The 23,953-nt window shown below is 34.8% G+C and overlaps 3 protein-coding genes across 4 annotated transcripts; all 3 read right to left on the bottom strand.

Moving 5' to 3' along the window:
• Window position 1: 1 nt before the first annotated feature.
• Window positions 2–2,290, bottom strand: LOC101265037 (uncharacterized). Its single transcript, XM_004241014.5, has one exon. The coding sequence runs from the start codon at window positions 2,207–2,209 to the stop codon at window positions 1,343–1,345; it is 867 nt and encodes a 288-aa protein (XP_004241062.1). The 5' UTR covers window positions 2,210–2,290; the 3' UTR covers window positions 2–1,342.
• Window positions 2,291–3,670: 1,380 nt separating this feature from the next.
• LOC101264732 (F-box/LRR-repeat protein 4) lies at window positions 3,671–14,763 on the bottom strand. Of its 2 annotated transcripts, none has more exons than XM_004241013.5 (8): window positions 14,281–14,763; window positions 8,956–9,201; window positions 8,411–8,817; window positions 7,843–8,028; window positions 6,377–6,569; window positions 5,240–5,316; window positions 4,629–4,779; window positions 3,671–4,312 (listed from the first exon to the last, which is right to left on the bottom strand). In XM_004241013.5, the coding sequence occupies exons 1-8, from the start codon at window positions 14,545–14,547 to the stop codon at window positions 4,016–4,018; spliced, it is 1,824 nt and encodes a 607-aa protein (XP_004241061.1). In that variant the 5' UTR covers window positions 14,548–14,763; the 3' UTR covers window positions 3,671–4,015. The 2 variants fall into 2 exon arrangements, with proteins under 2 accessions (XP_004241061.1, XP_010322268.1); XM_010323966.4 differs by having other exon boundaries at window positions 4,644–4,779; window positions 14,281–14,754.
• A 4,353-nt stretch (window positions 14,764–19,116) lies between these two features.
• On the bottom strand, window positions 19,117–23,928 carry LOC101264433 (uncharacterized). Its single transcript, XM_010323964.4, has 6 exons — window positions 23,604–23,928; window positions 21,492–21,728; window positions 20,766–20,877; window positions 20,505–20,679; window positions 19,972–20,212; window positions 19,117–19,626 (listed from the first exon to the last, which is right to left on the bottom strand). The coding sequence occupies exons 1-6, from the start codon at window positions 23,776–23,778 to the stop codon at window positions 19,331–19,333; spliced, it is 1,236 nt and encodes a 411-aa protein (XP_010322266.1). The 5' UTR covers window positions 23,779–23,928; the 3' UTR covers window positions 19,117–19,330.
• Between the last annotated feature and the right edge of the window lie 25 nt (window positions 23,929–23,953).

Here is a 23,953-nt window from a genome sequence, read left to right as displayed (position 1 = left end):
ATTGCTACAAAGAAAACACTAGCATTGATTCAGTATCCTCTACATAGTTTTCTTTACACCAAAAATACAAAGACTGAATACAATTTATCGTAATTCTCTGTAAAGAGCTGCTCCTGTTTTAAAACACCTGCATTTCTCTCTCTCTCTCCATACAGTTCACTATATACAAGCTATAATAGACTTTCACCACTTCTTCTGCCTTCCCCTGCCCCCACATTGCTCCAGCATAAAAGTTTAGGCTCTGGCATGACCTATTTCAGGCCAATCTTACTCAAAAAGATCTGCCACAACTAACCTGTCATTTTACAGTGCAAAAGCAAATGGCTATAATTTTCTACATTCTCCTGAATAGGAAGCATCTTGAGCTTAACCGGATTCCCCTTCTTGGCAGATTTCCACAAGTTAAGCATGTTTTCTGACCATCAACGAGGAGAAACATATTACTTTAAAAGGAACTTTGACTAATATTCCTCCAAGGCCAGCATGTATTTTGTTGATCAGTAGAGCTTAATATGTTGCATGCTGAATTAACTATGCATCCCTTCGTACATTATTATTCCAAATCATGAAATCTTCATTATCAGTTGTCCCTTTGAAGTTTTCCAACACATTGAAGAACTTTGTAACTCTTACTATCTCCCAATCATTCAATAATCTCATAAAAGAAAGGACTTCCAAGAGTTTCCACTCAGTTGGAATGGATGAGGCATCAGTAAGAAACAGAAAGGGGCACAAACTCCAACTCCAACATGCATTTGGTGGACAATATGCAAGGAAATGAAGGGGCCTCCAATGTAGATGTACATTACAAAGCTTACATGAAAGGAGAAGTTACGATCATACCCAAGCTTGTAAATATTAAGATCGATAAGCTGCTCTAAGTAAAATAAATAAATCCAAATATGAAAGAAAACCAGAAAAAACAACCAACTTGTCCATAAATATTTGAAAACTTTAAAGACCCAACAAACTTCGAAGGCATTGCAGAGCATCATCTGAAATTGTCGCTTCAGAACCTTAATGAGGACATCCTTAGGCGACAGTAAGTACATCTTAGTCATGGATAAACTGTGAGTCTAATGACAAGGAATTCAACAATCTAAAATGAGATTCCTCACTAACTTCTCATAAACCTAAGGAACTATATGTATCTTAGTTTGACTGGCACAAAATTTTGAAAAAGCTAGGAATACTTTTCAATCTTATGGTCTTAAATATATCGTGTTGGATGTTGGAGTTAAAAGAATTACTAAATATATAAAGTGACATTGTTTCCAAAACAGACTAAAATGAAAGTAAGACACATATATTGAAAAAATATGGAGGAGGGAAATTCACCACACTACGCGCAGGGGCATAGCCTCTTCGTATGCTGATGCGAACCATCACAAGATAGCACGGACACTTGCGAGGTGTACAAGCAGGCTCCAGGGTTCAAATCTCTGGGAGCATCATCAATTACTTCAGCAGGCTGATCAGCTCCAACACTTGCCAAACATCCACCTTTACAGCTCAAGTACTTATGCATCGTTTCACACTGATTAAGCAACACAAATTTGTTCGGAACACAAGACTGACCACTAGATTTACACACCGAATCACACGATTCACCTTGTCTTCCTATCACAACATTTATACCAGCCAACCTCACTTCAGTTTGTACACCAGAACCACCGCCAGAAGAAGAATTAGACGGTATAGAAAAACAATGATGAAATTCACTGAGATAAGCGTTTTCATGAACCACACTTTCCGAATTATGACGACATCTTCCTGTACAAAAATCAAAAATACTTGAATACATCCCTGCTGTTATGGGCTTAGATATCTTCACATTTACCGCCAGATCCTTTTGTGTCCTGGACGGATTCAAACAGCAAGAGACACAAAATTCATAGGAATCGCAACATTGTGAAACGAGATTACAACCATTGCAAGAGAATCGCTCTGATTTCCCACGGCAGCAGCGAGTATGGGGATCAATGGAGAGTGCATCACAGACTTGACCCATATCATCGGCAATCAAATATCTTCCTTGAACGGTAGTTCTACAGGTATATGTGTTTTGAAGACTAACATCCCTCCTGATAGATAATACTGGAGAAGAAAATTGAAGTATGAATAGCAGAGATGCAAAGAAGGAGTATGCTATCAATTTTGACATTTTTCCGGTGGAAAATGGAAGTGCCGGTCTTCCAAATAGAGTCATGCCGGGTTGCGCCTGTTGAAATGGAGCCCCGTGCTCGGAATTAATTATCAGGTTTTTCCATCTCGCTATAATATGAATGGTGAAATTAATAATTCAAGATAAACCTAACATCTTAAATCAAACACATGATTAACAACATTTTATTTCTAATTAATATATTTTATAAAGATTGTGTTTGAATTTGCTTAAAAGTTGTTTAAATTTGTTTTTAAATTAATTTTTTAACTTTGAAAGTGTTTGACAAACATAAAAAATTACTTTTAAAAAGGATCAAAAATGATTTAACTAATTTAGAAAGTGTTACGCAAAGTAAAAAATGACTTCAAATCAATCAAAAAATCAAAAGTAAGTTTATTTAAGTTTTTATTTTTTATTTTTTAATTTAAAATTATTTTTTTAAGTCAATCTGAATAAGATGTTTTGAAATGGCATGAAGTTAAAAGTACAAATAAAGTTTTGAATTTTCTGATTTTAAATTAATGATAGGAATAATATACTAAAATATCATTTAATTTCATGATTTTGAAAAGTAAAAAATAAAAAATTATCAATATATATATTTATTAAACAAAACAAAAAAAAATGGTAATACAAGCAAATTGAGATAATTATTTTTTAAAAAGATAATTTGGAATTGAGAGACTAGAAATCCTCTGTTTCAAACTTTCCATTTAATCTAACTCATAATATTAATCTAGTTTTTCTTCTCTATAGTAGAAGTTTTAACTATCATACACCATTTAAGTAAGTCGTCTCAATAATTTTGTGAGTACAAATATGTGATAAAGAGTGAAACTCTATTTCCTGTAGCTAAAGAAACCAGATAAAATTTACTTTGTATTTAAAAAGAAGCTACCAAATTTACCCCTACATTTTATGTGTTTATCTAATAAAGGGGGTATATTTGGACAAAATAAAACTGCAAAGACAAAATGGAATTCACACAAAATACGAGTGTATATATGACCAAAAAATATAAGTGAAAGATAAATCTGAACACTTTTTAGGGAACCATTTTGGTGACGCATACAATTGGTGAATGAACATAGATCCTTCTTCCTGTAAATTGAAATACAGACGGATGACGTAACTGTGCTGGAGTTTTGAATTCGAACTCAGACATTGCCTAGAATTTTTCAAAAAAAGTTTTGATCTCTAACAGTCGCATAAGTTTGTCCAAATTTTATTTCCGCATTAAAAAGCAGTGTTGAAACTATGAATAATTCTGAAATACTGGCAAAAGCTTTTAACTTATGGTAAAAGAACCTGGATATTTGCTATCTTTCCCCAATAAAGTCAATCAACTAGCTCAAAACAACATTCAGAATCTTAAAATGAATTGTTTAGGCTTTTATTATTTTTGGCGTGAGCAAAAACTACTAGCTCAAACAGAAGATATATGTGATGTTTTTAACTTTTTGTAAGACACAGAACTGAATCACAAGTTGTAAGTTGTAATACTTTTTGAAGGGGTATGGTTGTAGTATATCTGTGGATATATATTAAAAAAAAAAAAAAAGAGTCAATCAACTAGCATATTCCTACACATCGGGAGATATACATACAAGACACCAATTAAGTCGATCTACCAGTACATTAGTGCGTGATTTTGACAAAAAAAGAAAAAGAAAAAAAGAACATTACAGAAAAAAGAGAAGAGCAACACAAGCTCTCACGACAACCCCTCTTTCTATGTCGGGGCAATTTGCGAATTAAACAGGTTATCCACAACGATTGTCTGTTTTACTGTTGCTGCTTTCGATTGGAGCTCCAAGGAATAGATTACACTAACTTGTGTACAGAGACTTACAGATCAACACAGAGATAGGAGATGATGGATCCTGCTCTCCTTTTCGTTCTTGGACTCACTTTCCACTTCTCCACAAGAACTTTCTTTATATTTGTGCAGCTTGTTATCATCGTGGCTACTCCAGCAGCGGTAATACCAGGGCAATAGACCATGTGGCTAGTTTCCAACAAGGTACACCTATTAGCAATATAACTTAAACCTACATCAGTTATTTGACGACAGTGAGACAACACAATATCCCTCAGCAAGGGACATCCTTCACCTAGCTCCACCATGGCCATATCACCCAAATCCTGTCAAAATTTGTGCTTTAGTATTCAGTGCGGAATGGAGATAAAAAAAGATACAGTTGTTTGGTCTATCATACATCTTGTATATGGGAGCAGTACGTGTGTGTGTGTTGCATATGGGACTTTATAATATGAGGTTCCTAATGCACTTGTTAAAAGGTGGACTCAGGAGGAAGCAACCATTTTAAGCTCTACCTACACTAATTAGTAAAGCAACTAATGTAATTATCCAATAAACTTGGTAAGCATATTCATACCGTCTATGCATCATATACAATGTTTGTTCCACTATAAAAAGAGCAAGTATAAGTGGACAAACCTGGAGTACACTCACATCCAAGTAACTGAGTTCAGGGCACCCCCTTGCTATGGCAATTATTCCAGCATCCCCAATTTGGTGGCAGCCACTGACATTTAAATGATGCAGAGAGCAACCTTCACCAATAGCCACAAGTGCTTCATCCCCTACTCTGGTAATTAAATAGAAGCTAAGACTTATTAGAGGCAAATTACCAGTAATACGGTAGTTAAGTAGCAAGCTTTGATAAAGAGGCAATTCAATGTATATGTTACTAAAGCAAGTAACCATCGAGACACAATTTTTTGTTGAAATTTGCAGTGTAGAACATTTTCCATCAACTCGGGGCCAGGAAGTTTTAAAGAAGTGGATGAAAAATGTACCTACACAATCTTCATCTTCAAATGGACAAGCTACCTCTTGCAGCACCAAAGGCGCCACAAGGAGCACAACAATTCCCATATCAAAAAAATGCTCATCTTAAAGAGCATTCAAGTATAATTTAAAGGACAATAGAACAAGTAATGCAAGCAAGGAAGAGGCTGTCTGACAATTTTATTAGCCGAGACTTGATGATTGAGAAACAAAAAAAATAGAAGGCAATATTAGTTGATAAAGAGAAAATCACGTACCTATCGCAGAATCGGAGGCTAAGGTCTGTAAGAAATTTACAGTTCTCGCCAACAGCTATAATTCCCTTATTTCCAACCTTCAAATCAGATGAAAAGAGCAGTATTATCAAATAAAAGAATATTTCCAACCTTCAAATCAGATGAAAAGAGCAGTATTATCAAATAAAAGAATTGAGTTTTGGGCATAAAGTGCAAAGGAGACGGCACAAATCAGATTTCACTTACAATAGATCGAAAAGAATGAAAAGGGAAACAAGGAGTGCTGTTAGGCCTTCAATGGACTACTCAGGTCTCTTGAATGCTATGGTAATATAGTCTACAGAGAAGGCACATAAGTGATGTGTTCAATTAAAGGGACTTAAAAGGGCAGGAAGTGAACATAACTTGAGATGGCCTTGGAAGCAGATTTCAAATGTTAAAGGAAGATTGACTCTTGTGGCAGCATATGAGGATAGTTAAATAAAGAAGATAAACTTATGCAACTGTCACATTTTTCTACATTGCATATTTCTCTCACAACCATACTAATGTTCCTGCACATCTTTAAGCTTATGTGGAGAATGCCAAGAACTCCCAGGGAGCTTCCACTCAGTAGGAATGGAAGAGGCATCAATAAGAAACAAAAAAGGGTACGAACTACAGTACCAGTATGCACTAGATGGGGCAATATGGAAGGAAAGGAACTTGTGTTAGCAAAATCAAATACTACTGTTTGTCTTTTACTCTCTTATTGTTGTAAAGTTGGATTCACGTCGGATGAGGTTCTATGTTTGGAGAATTGATTCATATCAGATGAGATTAGTCTCTTAGATTAATTCAGTGACTTCAGGTATAGAGAGTCTGATTTGTGTACATAGTAATACACTAGAACTGGAGGAATGCTCTTGCTTTTGTCAGCTGATGTATTAGAAAAGTTCAGCTGGTGCTTCTGGATCCCTAATGTACATGTGCAGCACCATCTCGGTGCTGTAACTAATGATATCTTAGAATCTTTACTGATCAAAAAAATGCATAGGCCTCCAGCATTATGCAACACCTCAACGTGTAAAGATATCCTGTAACTTTGACATCACTAGAGAACAAGATAGAAATCCATATTTAAGAGGAAGTAATGAGGGATAGAAATTATTAAAGCACCTCATAACATCGACGGATGTGGAGCCTTTTGAGGTTGCAGCATCCTCTGGCTATAGAACATATGGCTTCGTCCCCAATACTCGCACAATCTACCAAATGTAAAGCTTGCAAGAACTTGCATCCTTTGCCAATCTCAGACAATGCAAAATTACCAATTCTTTGACAATACAGCAAGGCCAACTCGGACAGATGCCTACATTACGAAGCCAAAACTCAAATTAGGACCCGTTGACTTCTTAGAAAAAGGAAGGACAAAAAACTCAAGATAGGACCAGGACAGAATTTTAAAGGGATGCAAACTGTATAATATTCATGAATTTCATAAATACTATTAATAAGATGAGCCGAGCATAACATAAAGAGCAGTAATCAATCAATTGGTGAAACCAATAAATACGGTTCAACAGTTTGCTAGTCATAATAGATTAGGTTTTCAGTCTTCATTTTTTAAGAAAAAGAGAAGAAAGAAATTGGAGGATACTAAACGATGAAAAAAGACAGAATTTCATTATAGACAATGAAATTACTGCCAATCGTCTATGAGCACAAACATAAATTTTACTGCCCACGTCTTCTTGAAAGAAATAGCATCATTTTCAGAGGAAGTATATATGCCGAAATCAATAAAACATAAGAGAACTACAATTTACCATTCTGATTCAGCATATTATCCTAATGCTAAAAGGTAGTTTCACACTTCTCTCTATCGAATTGTAATACTAGATCAGCCCACAGCCTACTGTAAGCCTCTTTGAAAGTGGTGGAACTTAAATGCATTCCGCATTAATTATCTAACTCAATAGATTCAGACATCTGGCTGTCAACATGGATAAAACCATTCCCTGGAGTTTGGAAAAGTACAGCATTTTGTTTCATGAAGTAATATTGACAGAAATAGAATAACATGATTGTCGCATGAGCTTTGGAATAACAGAGAACTCAATTTGGTCTAACTTGGGAGTAGAATACTCTTCTAAAGAATGTGTTCAAAGAAAATCACGTTAAAAATCCAATATAAGCACTCCATCAATAATCTGCTATAATTGTTCTATGAAGCATTTTTTCCTGTTACAAATTAAACTCAAGAAAGAGCACTGCAATTCTATTTGATAAAATAGCAAATTTTCCATTAACAGAGCGCCTAAAATCTTAGGTGCAAAAGTAGTTCCATCAGCACCAATTTTGAGCTGCTTCTTTTAATGCTTATTTGGAAACCTCTAACTGTAATTCTAAACATTTACTAAATACTCACATAATTGCTTCTCATACTAAACACACTCCTCAAATGCACCACACTCAATGCATATGGCCTTAAAAATATAAGCAGTTTACAAGAATCTATCTTGATTTCAGTGAACAAGGAGAAGGGGGAAAAGTAAACACTGGGTCTTTTTGCCTTCAACAACTAAAATTCAACATAAAGGTTGAAAAGAAATTCAAAATAAAGCACGAGGTGAAAAGCATACGTGCAAGATCTTGCAATAGACTCCAGTCCATATGTTCCTATATTGTGGCAGCCATTAACCTCAAGATGTGTGAGCCCAGTGCAACCAACTGCAACTGCTTCCAAGCCTTTGTCACTTAAGAAAGTACAATCATTCAAGGTAAGAGATTTCAACCGTTTGCACCCTTTACCAATAGCACACAGACTCCTGAAAAAATATGCATGAAGATATGCATAAAGATATAGGTCAGGTTGTGAAAACCAATCATCCCAGCACATGCTTTGATAAATTTTTGTTTGCAACTATTGCCAAAAAAAGACAGCCAGCAACACAGTTTAAATCAAGTTATTATCTGTTCTCTATATTCAGGAATTATTTTTTTAGCAAAGATGGAATTGAAAATTTAAAGAGTAGGTATTAACATTGCATAATCTGAACACTGGAAAAGCTATTGGTTAAGAGAAATTGTATTCATGCCTAAAATATAGATGCATATTAGAAAAGCTTACATGATAGAAGTTATGATCATGCTGCTGGTAAGTCAAAAAAAAAATTCAAATAGGGAAGACAACCGGAATAAACAACTAACTTGTCCGTAAATATTTGGAAACTGTAAAGAGCCAACAACTCCAGCGACAAACAGCAAGTGCCAACGCCTTGGAGAGCACCATCTGTAACATTGACGCATTGTAGCTTCAGAACCTTCAATTGAGGGCATCCTTGGGCAACAGCAAGTACACCTTTATCATGGATACACTCTGAGTCTAGTGACAAGGACTCCAAAGATCTACAATGAGATCCCACAGCTTCCAAGGATGTATCAGTTACTTTTGCACAGGCAGCCAAACTAATAGATTTCAACGTCTTCCCGGAACCATCTACCAATTTAATGAAGCCTGCGTCAGTTAGGCCTTCACAGAACCGCAAATTCAAATCTTCAAGTTGCTTAGAGAACTCTCCAACAGCTGCTAGACCTTGATCTCCAACATAACAGCCCTTTAAGAGGTACAGGAAACTAAAGCTTCTCAGACCTTTGATACAATCCACATCATATAGTTGAATTCCAAAACAGCTTGAAACAGATCAATAAAATAACCATCAGGAAACAATGTTCTAAAATGACCAGATATTTACCTGTAAATCCAAAGACTTCAAAAATATACACTTTTCAGCTATAGACCTCAGCCCTACATGTGTCACATTGGAGCACCATATTAAGCTCAGCTTTTCAAGCTTACTGAAGCCAGCAGCAACAGCAGCCAACCCAGCATCTGACAAACAGTAAGATTCTGTTTCATTGTCTTCCGTACCATTTGTTTCGGCCAGGGAATGGATCTTTAGAGCTGAAATCACGGAATGATCAGTGCCACGCCTTCTTCCCTGTAACGGGTATACAAAAGAAACATTAAGTTTAGACTTTCAAGACGAATGTAGCTTCCCGGTACAAGCTCGGAAATTCACCTGTGAGCTTAACAAATAATATAACACACAAACCTTTAGAAAATGCTTTTTTGGCACCACAAATTTGAAAAAAGCATAACCCATGTCTCACAAACAGAAGGCAGAGGAATTCGCTAGTGAACCTAAAAAATACTGGAGTCACTTATATTACCACTAAATGTGAAACTTTTTTTTTTGATAGGTATTAATGTGAATTTAATATGGTGATCGTTTTGCCCAGTGAAGTCAGATCTCCCTGCAGAATTAATACCAGTAAATGCGTCAAACTCAAATGAAACATACTCATTGCAAGGTGACACAACAATTAGCAGAGGCAGCTTATCACCAATAATCAAAGAAGGTGCATCGATTCTTTTTTTAGTCAAGGGAAATAGGTGCATCAATCTTTTTTTTTGAACTTAGTAACTTGGTATTACATCACAACCAGTACATGGGTTGTACTGAAACCTTATATACATATGTACTGCACATTTCACTGCCCTGAACCTAAATTGAGTCTAGAACATCAACTATAGAGACAGTTTCATTTGAGTATACCTGGGACACCAAAAACATAAGAAATAATGCAGTTTAGTTTAACCTTCTGCACACTATTCTCTATGCTCCCAAAACACCAAGAATTCCTCTCTTTCCAGGTTGACCACCATATAGCAGCAGGGATAATTCTCCAATCTATCTCTGTTTTTAGCATGTACTCCTGCTTTTAAACGCGCTCGTACAAGCTAGAGTAGGGAATAAAATTAATTCCAAGGGAAGATATTTGGATGGAGGACTTCCTTGAAAGCTTTATTCACTGGGCTATATCCTTTGTAGTTAATAAGGAAGCATATGGCTGATTACTTCACAGTCCGGAACTTTGCAGTTATGGGGCTATCATACTTAGAGTACCATCCAAAGATTGGAACACTTCCTAAATTGGAGTTACCCATCCACAATTTAAATTCTAAAGCTTCTCATAGTGATTTGCAGTTATTGGGCAGTGCAGAAAGGTTCTAGTTAATGTATTGGCAGTGCAGAAAGGGTCTAGTTAATGTATCTTTTCTTTTGGGTTCTTCTATACTTTTTCAATAAAGCTGATAAAAACCATCATCCGTCTGGACATCTGTGTGAAAGAATGAAGTCGCATAAAATTCAATATGCAGATGACATTCTAATAGTTTGTGAAGCGGAAGAGCGTCAAGTTATATACATGAGAGCCGTCCTTATACTTTTTGAAGCCATCTCTGGGCTCCACATCAAGGGGAGGAAAAGCCATATATTTCCAGTCAATGAGGTTCCAAACATTCAAATTTTGAAAGACATATTATGTATGTCATTGGGAGTCAAAAGCAAATCAATAAATATCTGGAATGGTGTACTAGAAAGATGTGAGAAGAAGATGACCATGTTGCTGATGTTCATACAATAGTGCTGCCTCATAACAAGCATGAGTTCTTCAGGCTACAAAACATGTATAGAATCCTACCATGGTCTTGCTTTTAGTATTAGTGGACTTACGGTTTACTTGGTCAATTTCTTTATTTTACTATGGGGACACATTTCCAATTGTTTCTCGATTAAGTGTTTATTGCTATCTATCAGCCTTAGCAGTTCAGCTGTAAGCTTATAAAACAGCATTAGGTCTTCTTGTTTTCAACAATTTGAATCAGGCAATAAAAAGTCTTCATTTCTCATAGCTCTGTCTATTGATTTTACTCTTGTTTACGACACAAAAATCGTGAAAATTTATAATCAAGCATCAAAAGTCTTGTATCGAGCACCATAATTTTACTAAAGATAAAATATAGCTTAATCTCACAGGTAGGGTCCGAGAAGGGTAGAGTGTACATAGACCACCTTACCCTACCTCACAAAGGTAGAGAGGTTGTTTCTGAAAGTCCTTTGACTCAGATAATGCATATCAAAGAACATACCCTAGAAAACAAGACATAACAAATACTAGAGGAAGCTTACATAGCATTCAAGAAAAAGGAACAATAACAACGAAATAATGTGATAACCAAACCAAATAAAACAACACAAGACAAGAAATTATGTAGAGTACCGCTAAAGGAGGAACAAGTACGGGCAACAAACTACCACCAAGCCTATCCTACGGAATAGCAAGACAATGCTCAACTACCTATGAACCTTCTACTCTAATTTGCGACCTCCATATTCTCCTATATAAGGTCATGTCCATTGTAAGTTGAAGATGTATTATATCCAATCTAATGACCTCTCCCAATACTTCTTCGGCCCACGTCTACCTCTTCTTAAACCCACTAGTGCAACCTCTCACACCTACTTATTGGAGCCTATGCACATCTCCTCTTCACGTGCTCAAACAATCTCAATCTTGCTTCCCTCATCTTGTCTACCACGGAGATCACTCTTGTCTTGTGTCGAATATCTTTTTTCCTAATCTTATCACTTCTAGTATATCCACATATTCACCTTAGCATCTTTATTTCCGTAACCCTCATCATCTGAACATGAGATTTCTTAATGGAGCAACACTCCACCCATACAACAAAGTCGACCTAACCATTACTTTGTAGAAATTACCTAACTTTATGTGATCCCTTCTTATCAAATACAATTCCAAAAGCGAGCCTCCATTTTGTCCATTCCACACCCATACGATGTGTGACATCATTGATTTCTTCATTACTTTGTATAAACAACCCAAGATACTTAAAACTATCTTTCTTGGGGACAACATGCATACCAAGCCTCACTTCCCCCAGCCTATTAAATTACATCACTAAACTTACACTTCAAGTGATACAATATCAAATGGGAAGAACAAAAGAAGCATTACGATCTAAGAACAAGGAAGTAAAAGCATAGAAAGCTAGACACGATAATGGAAGTATGGAACTAATAGGCAGTGTTGTGAAAGTTGCTCGCCTTTCGCCTTTGGCGACAAGGCGAGGCCCCATTGCCGATCTCCAGTGAGGCAATGCGATTTCAAAATGGCGAGCTATGGCAACGTAAAGGCAATAAGCGACATGGCGAGGCGAGGCAACTGGCTTCCCCTATTTAATTTTTTTTAGAAGGTCTGATGCCAAAATTAAGGTCTTTTGTGAACCTTCGCAAGTCTTCCAGCTTTTTGTGAGTCGCAACCGCTTCGAGACCTTCTTCGTGACTATTGCTCAACTCAGGTACTAGACCTTCTTTTTTTTTACTTCTTCAGTTCTTCTCTTCTAGTTCTTCTTTTCTTCTTCTTTCTCTTTTCTGATTTTCAGTAGTAGTGAGTGGTTGAGTGCTCTGTTTTCAGTGGTATTGTGGTAGTGACTAGTGAGCAATATAATCATGATGAAGCGGATATTGATCTTCAAGATTTGAATAATCTTGAAGAAGAAAAGACTTTTAGAGTTCTAGTATTGCTTGTCAATTGTCTTATGAATAATTGAGTCATTCAAATTCTAGACAATTAATACCTACTATTAGTTTTTGAATTGAAATATTTGCTTATATATGTTATTGCTCTCAAGATTTTGGATATTTATATATGCAATTAAAATTTCAAATATTTGGTATTGATTGGCACCTCAATTCAAAAAGGTGAGCGCCTCACCGCTCACCTTACCCTGTGGCGTGGCAGAAATTTGTCGCCTTTCGCCGTGAAAAACACTGCTATTAGGTAATAATGACTACATTAAAGTCAAAAAATACCAAATAAGCACCTAAACTATACTATACAGACGCCCTCAAGAAGAATGATCCTCAAGCAAGCATTCCATCAACATTTTCTAACAACTTGAGGGTGCCTCTATAGTTGCTGGAAAATATTGATGGAATTGCTTGCTTGAGGATCATTCCTTTTGACGTAAAAATGACTATATTAAAGTCAAAAAATACCAAATAAGCACCTAAACTATACTATAGAGACACCCTCAAGAAGAATGATCCTCAAGCAAGCATTCCATCAATATTTTCTAGCAACTTGAGGGTGTCTCTATAGTTGCTAGAAAATGTTGATGGAATGCTTGCTTGAGGATCATTCCTTTTGAGGGAGTCTCTATAGTTTAGGTGCTTCTTTGGTATTCTTAAAAAGAAGTTTTGACTTAAATATAGTCATTGTTGCCAATTAGGTCCATTCTTGTGTCTAGCTTTCTATATTTACTTCCTTATTCTTAGAGTATAGGGTTTCTTTTGTTCTCCGCATTCGATATCATCAGTGTAGGTCTTGCTCAACCTGAAGCCTTAAGTCACTTGGGTTCTTCTCCAAAACTCTACCTAGCATTAACTCAACCGCAAATCTCGTTAATCATTAGCATGGCACCTCACCTTGGATATAACATGTCAATTTATCCATCAACAAGGCAAATAGAAACTCTAAAAAGTTGATCCCTTATGCAATTCCAACACAACAGAGAAGTGCTTTGAGTCCTCATATGGGTCTTGACTCCATCACACATATCTGTAATCTCCCTAGTGTATGCCATCGGAACACCTCTAGCCTCCAAGCATCTCTATAAAACCTCCCTTGAGATTGAATATCCCTTTTTCTAGGTCAATGAACACTATATGTGAGCCCTTCTTCCTCTCCCTATACTGCTTCACTAAGTAGCTCACGAGATGGATGACTTTTGTAGCAGATTTAACTAAGATAAATGTCAATTTGATTTATTTCAGGAGAAAAAACTGAGGGTTAACATGAAACATCATGATCACCAGTTTCTAACTTGATGGTAAACTTTGAAGTCCCGATCTAGATTTTAGAGTTCCTATCCTCAATTGTCATATACATAATCTTTCACTATTTATATCTTGGAAGATATACACAATAATAACAGAAACGGATAACATTGTTAGGAAAGAAAAAAGAAAAAAACAATCATTTCCAAACAATTGAGAGCAAAACTAGAATTCTGAGCAGAACATTCCCAATTGGAATGCAATAGACATCCCAATCTTAAATTTGAGACCTAGACACTCAAAATATAGAGTTTGCATACAAGCTAATCAATAAATATGTGAAATCGTGGCATAGTGAATTCAAAAGCTTACAAGTGGAATCGGGAGAGAAATGGATAGTCTCTCGTCGACAAACACATTCCGGACATTGACGAAGCGGCGAGCGAGCAGTTTAATAAACACATCGGGGCAGCCAGAGGCACCAATTCGTAAAGTGAGACGACTGAGACGCTCGAGACGGAGCCAACGCTTGCAGACAAGTGCACAAGCGTCACGGCTTGATTTTGATTCCAGATGCCGGAAAATATCGAGAATAAGCTCATCCGGCAGGATTTGATTGATCCAATCACGCCCTCTCATTGAATTTACCTACTTCTTCTGGATCTATATGACCTTATAAATACACAAATTCGCAGCTGAATCTCGATTTCAAATACGTCAAACAGAGGAAATGAGAGATTCGATGAGTGAAGATATGGATGTGGTATCAGGTGAGTCGGGTCGGTAGAATTTGCCCGTCAGTTGTTGACAAGGAGCGATCGATCAATCAGCGAAGAGACATTTCCCATTTTAGCCATGAGAAATTTATAACTTATTGCAATATATAGGGGTATCTTTGTAATTTATGATATGGTGGCATTATCAGATGAGATCGGAGATCAACCATAAAAAAAGTACCGAAATGTGCATGTTAAGGTATTTTGTATTACCGTGCAGTGTTTTCACAAACGTTTTGCTGGGTTGGGCATATCAAAAGTGCTCCTAAAATGTAGATCGATTGCACGTAAATTTTAGACTTTGGGGAGTATAGAAGATTCAAGTATAAAAACTTAAGTTTTTTAGGCATAAAAACATAGCGTTTTTAATGAAAAAATTGAATCTTTTTTTACTTTAAATTATATTCATTATTATTGTTTTAATGATATTTCTCAAATAATAGTTGTAATACATTCAAGTTGTTAATTATTGTTTTAAATTTTTTTCATATATTCATCTTTTTATTTCACTTTATTCTTGAGTATCTGAGTTGAACGTGTTGAGTTGAGTACCTTTGAGTAGAGTAGAGTATCTTTGAGTTGAGTATCTTATTCTTGAATTGAGTTTAGTTGAGTGAGCGGAGAGAAGGTAAGTATGTTTCCTTTTTATCAAGTTCAAATTTATGTTTATGCTTTAGAATTTCCCTTACATGCTCGTACATTTCACGTATTGAGTCATTTGACATGTATCGTTTCTTGATGCAAATACAGATATTCAGGGTCATCAACACGAGTTTCGTTGATACCACATTGAGTTCGAGTTAGCTAAAATGGCATACATGAAGCTATAGCAGGGAGAGCAGGACAATATCCCCTATCCTGTTTTGTTTTTAATTTTTGCATTGTTTCAAATAATTAATTTCGGAGAGATCTACACTAAAAAATCAAAGATAAGCTTAATACACAAACCTAACATGCATTTATGATAATAGAGTTAAAAATTATCTTTTTGATGTGCAAACTTAAAAAGGGAAACAAAAAAGAAAACTATATAGAGAGAAATAAATATATATAACATGAAAAATTTATTATAGTGAAAAAATATCATGTCAATATAATAAAATTTTGATATATGAATGATCGTTCTAACAGAATTTGATTGTAGTACAAATTGTTTTAGTTCCATTTATGAATTAAAATAGTCTACTCTTTTTTTGAAATATAATTATGACTTTATTGTTGATGATTGATGCACAGATCGAATTTCACTAAATTAACTATCTTCGACTTTAATTAAATTTTAAAAAAATGAGAAAAACAAAATTTTGTTGATCTTTTACACTATAATTTTTTTTGAGGGGTGGGGGTGGGGGTGGAAAGTGGGGTAGGGGAATATATTTAAAATAACAATGGTGAAAAGCGTTCGTGACGTGTCATATAATTTCATGGCCAAAAGTTGGTATATTTGCTCACTAATAACATATGCAATTATTATATTGAAACAAGCTGATTGATTTAGATAATTTAAATTAACACAAAATATTTGATGAAAAAAACACGATAGACTCCAATCGAAATATAATTTTAAACAATCACCATGACTGACCAACAATTTAATAAAACAAAATAACAGACTCGCACTTTTTGATATTCTTCTATCAGACAAATCTACGAAATATATAACTAAACTAAAAGAAAAAAATTTCAAACTTAGCACATTTTTAGACCCTCCCCCACACCCGCAATGAAGATCCACATAAATTTTGCACTAGTTAAAATCTGAAGTTTAAATCCAAATAATTTTAAAGAAAAAAGAGTCAAAAAAACCTCCTAACTTTAATGCTCCTATATTGTATGCTCCTTGTGGTATTTGATCTACTTTTAAGATGGCCAATTTAATGAATGTTATATTTATCTTTGCACTTATTTTCCAAATCTTAACAACGGAAGATGATTTTACTTAAATTTGAGTCCTCGAAATGGAAAATAAGTCAAAAGCAGAGATTAGTAATACCTGGCTAGTTTCTCCTCCCTTGCTGATATACATAATTTAGAGACCATGTTTGTTAAATGGGTAAAGGAGATGTTGAGAATGGGGACGGCTTATTTTAAATGGGTTAGATTATTGGGTTAAAATAAGGAATAAGATTTTTTAAAAAATAATTTGGATTAATCGGTTAAATGGAGGGTAAATTTAGTGAAATTGGTAATGAAATGAGTAAAATTAACTCCATTTTAACAACGAGGATAAATTTAAACAATAAATTAAAGTTGGGGGATATTTTTGACCCTTTTCCCTTTAAATTATATAATCAAACAGAGGGGTGTCTTTAAGTCTGTCAATAGTTGCAAGACTGAAGTGATAATTCACGTCAAGTTTAGGGGTGATTTCAATACTTATCATGTCAAGTAAATTACAAAGTTGGTGTTGGATATCATATAAATAAGTGAAAACACTTTTAAGCGATATTTAAAATTTTAAGTCTATCTATTTAAAATATGTAAGTCATATATATCATTTTGCCTAAATTTTAGGTAATTTTGCCTGAAGTTCATTCACCATTTTTTGGCTTTCAGGTATCACATGTCTAAAGTTATCACGAAGTACATCAACGTGAAAAAAAATAAAAATTGAGTACAAATTTAAGTAATAATGTTCAAAAAAATTAAAATTTTATGGTATTTAAAGCTTAGTGAACCAACTAATTAGTAGTCGCAACAGGTAGGTCTACTAAGACAGTAGAAAATTACCTACTAAAAAGTTTGCATTTTCTACAATATTTTTATCGAACCCATCAAGCTAAAATGAATCGACAAACCAACTATAATCGAAGAAAAAAATCCTCTTATGATATGATTTAATTGATTTGCGTTGAAAAAATAATTCGATCATTCTTAAAGTAATTTATAGTTTTCAATGTTTAGAAATATTATTCTATAATTTTGGCTTGTAAAAATTTTATGTTGTATTTAGATCAGAAAATATAATTTCATTGTTATAATATTTTGTTTTGTATTCATTTTGATCGTAACCTTTAATCTTATAAATTTAACATATTGAATGTGGATTTTTCAATGAAAGTATTTTGCACTTATATGAACTTCTTATTCTTTTTGAAAATTCTTATTCAAAACATTTTAAGTTCTCGCATGTCATATAGATAAGTGAAAATATATTTGACATTATTTTCAATTACACTATAATTGTTTAAAAAAATCAGAAGAACCAAATAAAATCAAAACTGAAAAAATGACTTTATGTTGATTTGATTTATAGATTTAATAAAGGATAACTTTCACATATAGCAAACAAAAAATTCATATTTGTATAATATAGCAAACTTTGCATAATTGCGCTCCATAGCAAACATAAAACTGTATAATTTGCTATACATATACAATTGTATAATTCGCTGGCCTAAATTGTATAATTCGCTGACCTATTTCGTTGCAATTGTATAATTTGTTTTGCATACAGTTGAATCGAATTAAAATGTATGTATATTGCATAATTATAAGCGTATAGCAAGAAGATATATGTTTTTCTCGCTTTATACAAAAACAGAAACACAATATATACACTTCTGTTGTATAAAGCTAGAGAAAATTGTATTTCACTGCAATTGTATAATTCGCAATTGTATAATTCGTTGGCCTTTTTCTCTGCAATATTTGAAGTAAAATATTTGTAAATTATATAATTAAGTGTATAACACGAAGATATACATTTTTGCATGTGTATATACAATTTTCTCTCGCTTTATACAAAACAGAAACAGAATTATACACTTCTGTGTATAAAGCGAGAGAGGCGAGCAAGAATGGAGAGTGGCGAGCGAGATTTTTGGGAGAGAGATGCTGACAAATTTTAGCTAATGTTTGCTATGGAGCACAATTAAATCAAACCCTAGCTATTCCATTTAATTTAGGTTATTAGTTTGCTATTATATACAATTTTCCCTTTAATAAATTTAATTTATTTCCTAGCAATGGATATAAAAAATTAGGGTAAGATGATCGGTCATGTTTCTATCGTTCCAAAGTAGTAATATTATTATTTTATTATCTTATTTTTGAATTTATATTGTTACATATTGTTTCTTTAGCATCGTTATCTTATTATCTTGTTATTTCTTCTTCTTTTTATTTTTTATTTTATTTTCTCTGTCTCAAAGACTTATAGGAATTAATCTCAACCATTTCAATATAAGAATAAAATTTGTTTACACTCTAATTTACTCGTGCGATTACCATGAATTTATTATTATTGAGATCTATGGAATAATAGATTTTGTAGTCTTTTAAATTTTTTTTGGAAATAAGCAATAAAGTACCATCTTTTCTCTATTTACAAGGATAAGGAAAAGTTGGAAAACTAACAATTAAAATTGACATGTGTGATGTGTGATCACTTAAATGGATCTTCTGTTTTTGCTAATTAGGAGCAATTAACTGAAACCTGAAATTACACATCTATTATCATAAACTGTACATGCAAAGCTGGATACAAATTACTACAATTACATTACACATCTATTATCATAACTAGATCGTGCTCATTCAGTAGAAGCATTTTTAATATTTACATAACAAGCTTGATACCAGTTGAAGACACACAAACATCAACAGAGAGAGAGAGAACAACGTATTAATCACATTACATAGGATCAATAGAATTCGCGGTCAGGCAATAACAGTGGAGCCACAAGTGACCAAACATACAGTCCAGCAGTAACCCATTCCGTGCATATGCGAACCCAAAGTGATGTCCAGCCGACATCAATTAGCTCTGAACTCTCAGAACTGCTAGTCCACCCAGAAAGAAGCATCGCGGAATACATGCTAGCCAGAGCAAATATCAGATGGAAGAATGTGTAGGAGTAGCTCACTGGCCGTGCTTCTGGTGATCCTTTCCCAGATTCCAGCTCCTCGGAAGCAAGAAGAGATTTCTTCTCACCTACAACTGAAGACTGGTATTTGTAAATATGCAGATGAAGAAATTCTACAGCAAGTTATCAGCCGCATTATGGACGAGCCCTTTGATGACTGTTGCTCATGTATGGACAGATACAACAGCTCACGTGGTGTGGGGGACATACCAATACACTTTTGCTTTATATTAGAGTTTTGATATTTGATAGAAACAAGTGGGTGTTTCCTATGATTCTGAAGGAGTATTATCTCTACAAATTAGTTAACAATTTAACAATCTCAATTCACATAATCCCATACAAACTCTATGACAAATATTACATGCTAGAAGAAATTTACTGAGCTATGGAAGGAGAGCATCAAAAGGTTTTGGTACCTGATCTGGGAGAAGATGGTGGAGACATAAAAGTTGTTGCAGATCCAGCACGAAGAGCAGAATATAGGACTGAGAGAACAGTTGTAAGCATTCCAAGAACAAGGGTACTTGTTGTTACTGCCTTTGATTTGTTATGGAGCCCATTGCAGACATAATCTCGAGGCTCACTAGAGAGACCACTATAGCAAACATAAGCACAGTAAACAGATATCACAGAAGCTGGCAATAGGCTTCCATTTACCTGGACAATGTTAAAGGGGAAAATATGATTAGCATAAGTAAGAATACATTAATACAAAAGGCAGAATTTAGCTACCAAAATGATTTCTCTGGATGTATTGTAAAGGAGGTAACCCTAAGGGAGATGTTTCATGTATTCATCACATATAGATATATGTGCATGTAGTTAGCAAGAGATAATCGGCTTCATCATACATTATGTTTATGAAGAATTTCAAAAAACATCATGTAGAGGTTGTCCCACAGAGCAGAAGTGCCAGGATAAAAGAAAGCATAGCAGAGAGAGCATTTACCTTTGGGTGCAAAGCAATAACAGCAAATGCAAAAGCAAGAATCATGGTCATAACAATGAAGAACACGTTCAGTCCACAGTCATGTCCAGAAGGATTGAACCACATAAATAAAATTCCTGAAAAAACAAATGTTGCTATGTAGCACGCCACAGATACCACAAGTAGAGCAACATACCTGCAAAAGATATGCCAATTTAGTAGATAAAAGTTAAAACAAGGTCTGGGGATAAATAATTACAAAAGATAAGAAATTGAACCTACCACTTCTGCTCATCTTTTGCAACCCATGAATCATTCCACGAGTGTGTAGCATCTAATAATATTATTACTTGGATTAACAAAAAGAACCCTGCCCCAAATTTCGAAAGAAAACCTGTGAAGGCAGAAAAATAGACCAAACAGATAAAGTTAAATAAATACATACTTGACACACTACAAAAAAGTAGAACATGTTGAACTGAGAAGCTAGAGGAAAGTGTACTTATTGGAAGAAGTAACTGGAGAAAAAGTGAGCTGTCAAAACAAGCCGGTTATTTTTCCTAGTACATATTCTGTTCCATCACGTACTTACTACACATACTTATGTTTTCTTGAGAAGTCATCTGATAATTTGAAGAGGGATCCTTCTAAAGTTTGGTAGACTTGGGTGAGTTGAAATCCCGAGTCTTCTGAATTTCAGTTGATTTTATGTAGGTGTATATGAAAGAGAAAAAAATTAAAATGCTGAGCAGCAAATTAACTTCAGGAAGGCCCGCCGGGGTTTGGTAAAGTGGTAAGAGCAAAATGCTTTTTCCGTAATAGAAATTGCTAGTTGTTCACGTGATGTGTGGGCATGGCATGGATTCGAACCCTGCCGCAAATAAAAACCTGATATTTAAGTGAAGAAGGATAGAGGGGTGAGCCTAGTATCCATCGAGTTATGAACCATATGCCACTAGGGAATTTTTCTTATCAGAAAAAACTGCAGGTTAGGGGCGTAGAACTGACCATAAATTGTTATGACACCGTTCGGGAGGAAAAACATGAGTGCAACAAGCAACACCCAGATCACCAATTTAGCAACCCATCCACCATGATGCAAACAGTCGCGCCTATCATTTTGATCCTTGATACCAATCATTATAAGTGCAAGCACTCCAAAAAACAAGAAATTCCCCAAACTGACACGAAGAACAGCTTGTGCTTGAAACCATTCCTTCGATAAATTGTCCGAAGTGTTTATCCCTACAACCAACCAACCAACATATCAAATAATTAGTAAGATATGCAAGTATTATTTTCATCGCTGTAGATAACAGATTTGCATAACATTCTGAAACACTCTATAATTCTGTCCCATTTTCCTGACAGAGACTGCTATTTTTGGTACATTCATTGTTAGCCAAATTTACAGTCATGAGTCAACTCCTCTATTCTTTATTTAGACCTATAGTTTCTTAAAGATATCTCCCAACCAGCATTTTCAAACCTATAAAACATGATACAAAAGTATTTGATAATGCACTCTCATTAAACAAATACAAAAGAATCAAAAGTACTTTCTCGTTAACTAATTCCTTTTCCAATTTAGTTTATTCTTTTGGAGAATCAGTACTTAACCAAAACTCATATCTGTCACATCAATTGTACCATTACCTTTAAATAATTGTTGCAACTTAGATTTATCTTTTGCAACTTGAAGAAAAAAGTAGCAGTGTCTATATAACCATATTTTGAAATTCAGAAGGCATACTGTAAATGAAGAAAATTGAGGTTTTATTTTTTAAGTGCCAGGTAAGTCCAATATCAAAGGATGCACTGTGATATTCTTGTGACTGTACTGAACTGGATGGAGCATCTTAGCCTGGTGTAATTTACCGAAGAAGGAAACAGAAGTCCTGTACTTGGGCAAGATTCTTGCTTTGAAAGATCTCAAGTATATTAGTATATATTATTGAGTATCATATCAGGTAGAGTTTGGATGCATGTCAAAAAGCTAATTCCGGGAAAAAAATTGCAAGTAGAAATCAGCCAAAAGCAAAGAATTGAAATGACCAGTAACCGAAGCAAAGATGAAAACAACTTCACCACCAAATACGCAACCAAAAAAAGTTCTTAGTACATTCATAACCAGGTAAGGCATGATAACTAAATCAGTAAAGAGGAGTGATGATTTATGGTTTGAAAATAGTAAGTCTCCCAGAACTGAAAAGGTTTCTGGCCAGAAAGAAGCGTAGGAGATGAACAACAAAAGAGAGGAAAAGACTTTGTAACCCATTGTCATTCTATCTAAAGCTTCTTGATTTCTTCTACTCCTATCAATGCCAAGGAAACTTTGGCTATTATTCTGCCTACTGAATGGAAGTACAATCTAATGCAATTCAAAGACTATCCAAACATGTTCATCATCTCCTAAAGAAACTGCTGAACTGTATAACTACTTCCTAAACCAGAATAAAGTTTCATCATAGCATATTAACAATTTTCATCAATATGGTTCTGGCCTATATACAACTGAAGATGGACCATAAAAGTGAAAGGACACAGCCTAACCTAATAGCAATTGGTCTTAAGTACAATACTCCATTCATATTAACTTATATACCATTCTTTCCATTTTTGAAGTTCTGTTGAGTCCCACATCAGCTGATTAGGGATGACGAAGGTCTTCTTATATGGACTTGGGCAATCCTTACCTCACGATCTAGCTTTTGGAGTTGAATTAGGCCCAATATCCATTTCATTAAAATGCTCCAATACGTGCTCTGTGTTATTCTTTATACAATTTTCACTACACCTATTCAATATGAACTTTGATTTAATCTTATTCTCATACTAAACAAACATTTAGCAAAGTGATTGTGGACTTTCACTAATTCAATTTCAATAATCTATTCAATTTGAACTTCGATTCAATCATCTTCTCATACTAAACAAACATTTAGCAAAGTGATTGTGGACTACCAGCTACGTTCCAATAGTAACTAACATTTCTCTACCTGCGCAAACTTGATGCAATTCAAAATTCGAAACAATCCATAAAAAGCTAAATTAAAAACACAGAAAAGGCAATTAAACGCTATTTTGTGGAGAGGAACAGTTTAAAAAGAGGATATTTACATGAGAAATTCTTGAGGAGAGGAGAAGCGACTTCTCTGATAACCCAAGAGACGATCAAAGAAACACCAAATAGGCCACAATAAGCAAGTCTAGCTGAGCTCCTGGTTACACCGGAGGCTACCGATGTGCAGAGTCCGCATGTCAATGACGCACAGCACGATGCCAAGCACGACATCTCGCACTTCTCTCCTTCCGCGTGTGTTGCACTGCAGAGATCCACAAAGTACTCACTTCGTTTCGTTGAAAAATTAAAGAAAACGATGGATGTCGTATAATTTCAACTGGACTTCATTTTATTGGAAAATTTTAGAAATTGGCCCAAGTCAACTAATTATGTGTGGTTTGGCCCA

The sequence above is a fragment of the Solanum lycopersicum genome, chromosome 6 (assembly GCF_036512215.1).
Source record: "Solanum lycopersicum chromosome 6, SLM_r2.1".
Lineage (NCBI taxonomy): Eukaryota > Viridiplantae > Streptophyta > Magnoliopsida > Solanales > Solanaceae > Solanum > Solanum lycopersicum.
This window is presented reverse-complemented; position numbering and strand designations above follow the sequence as displayed.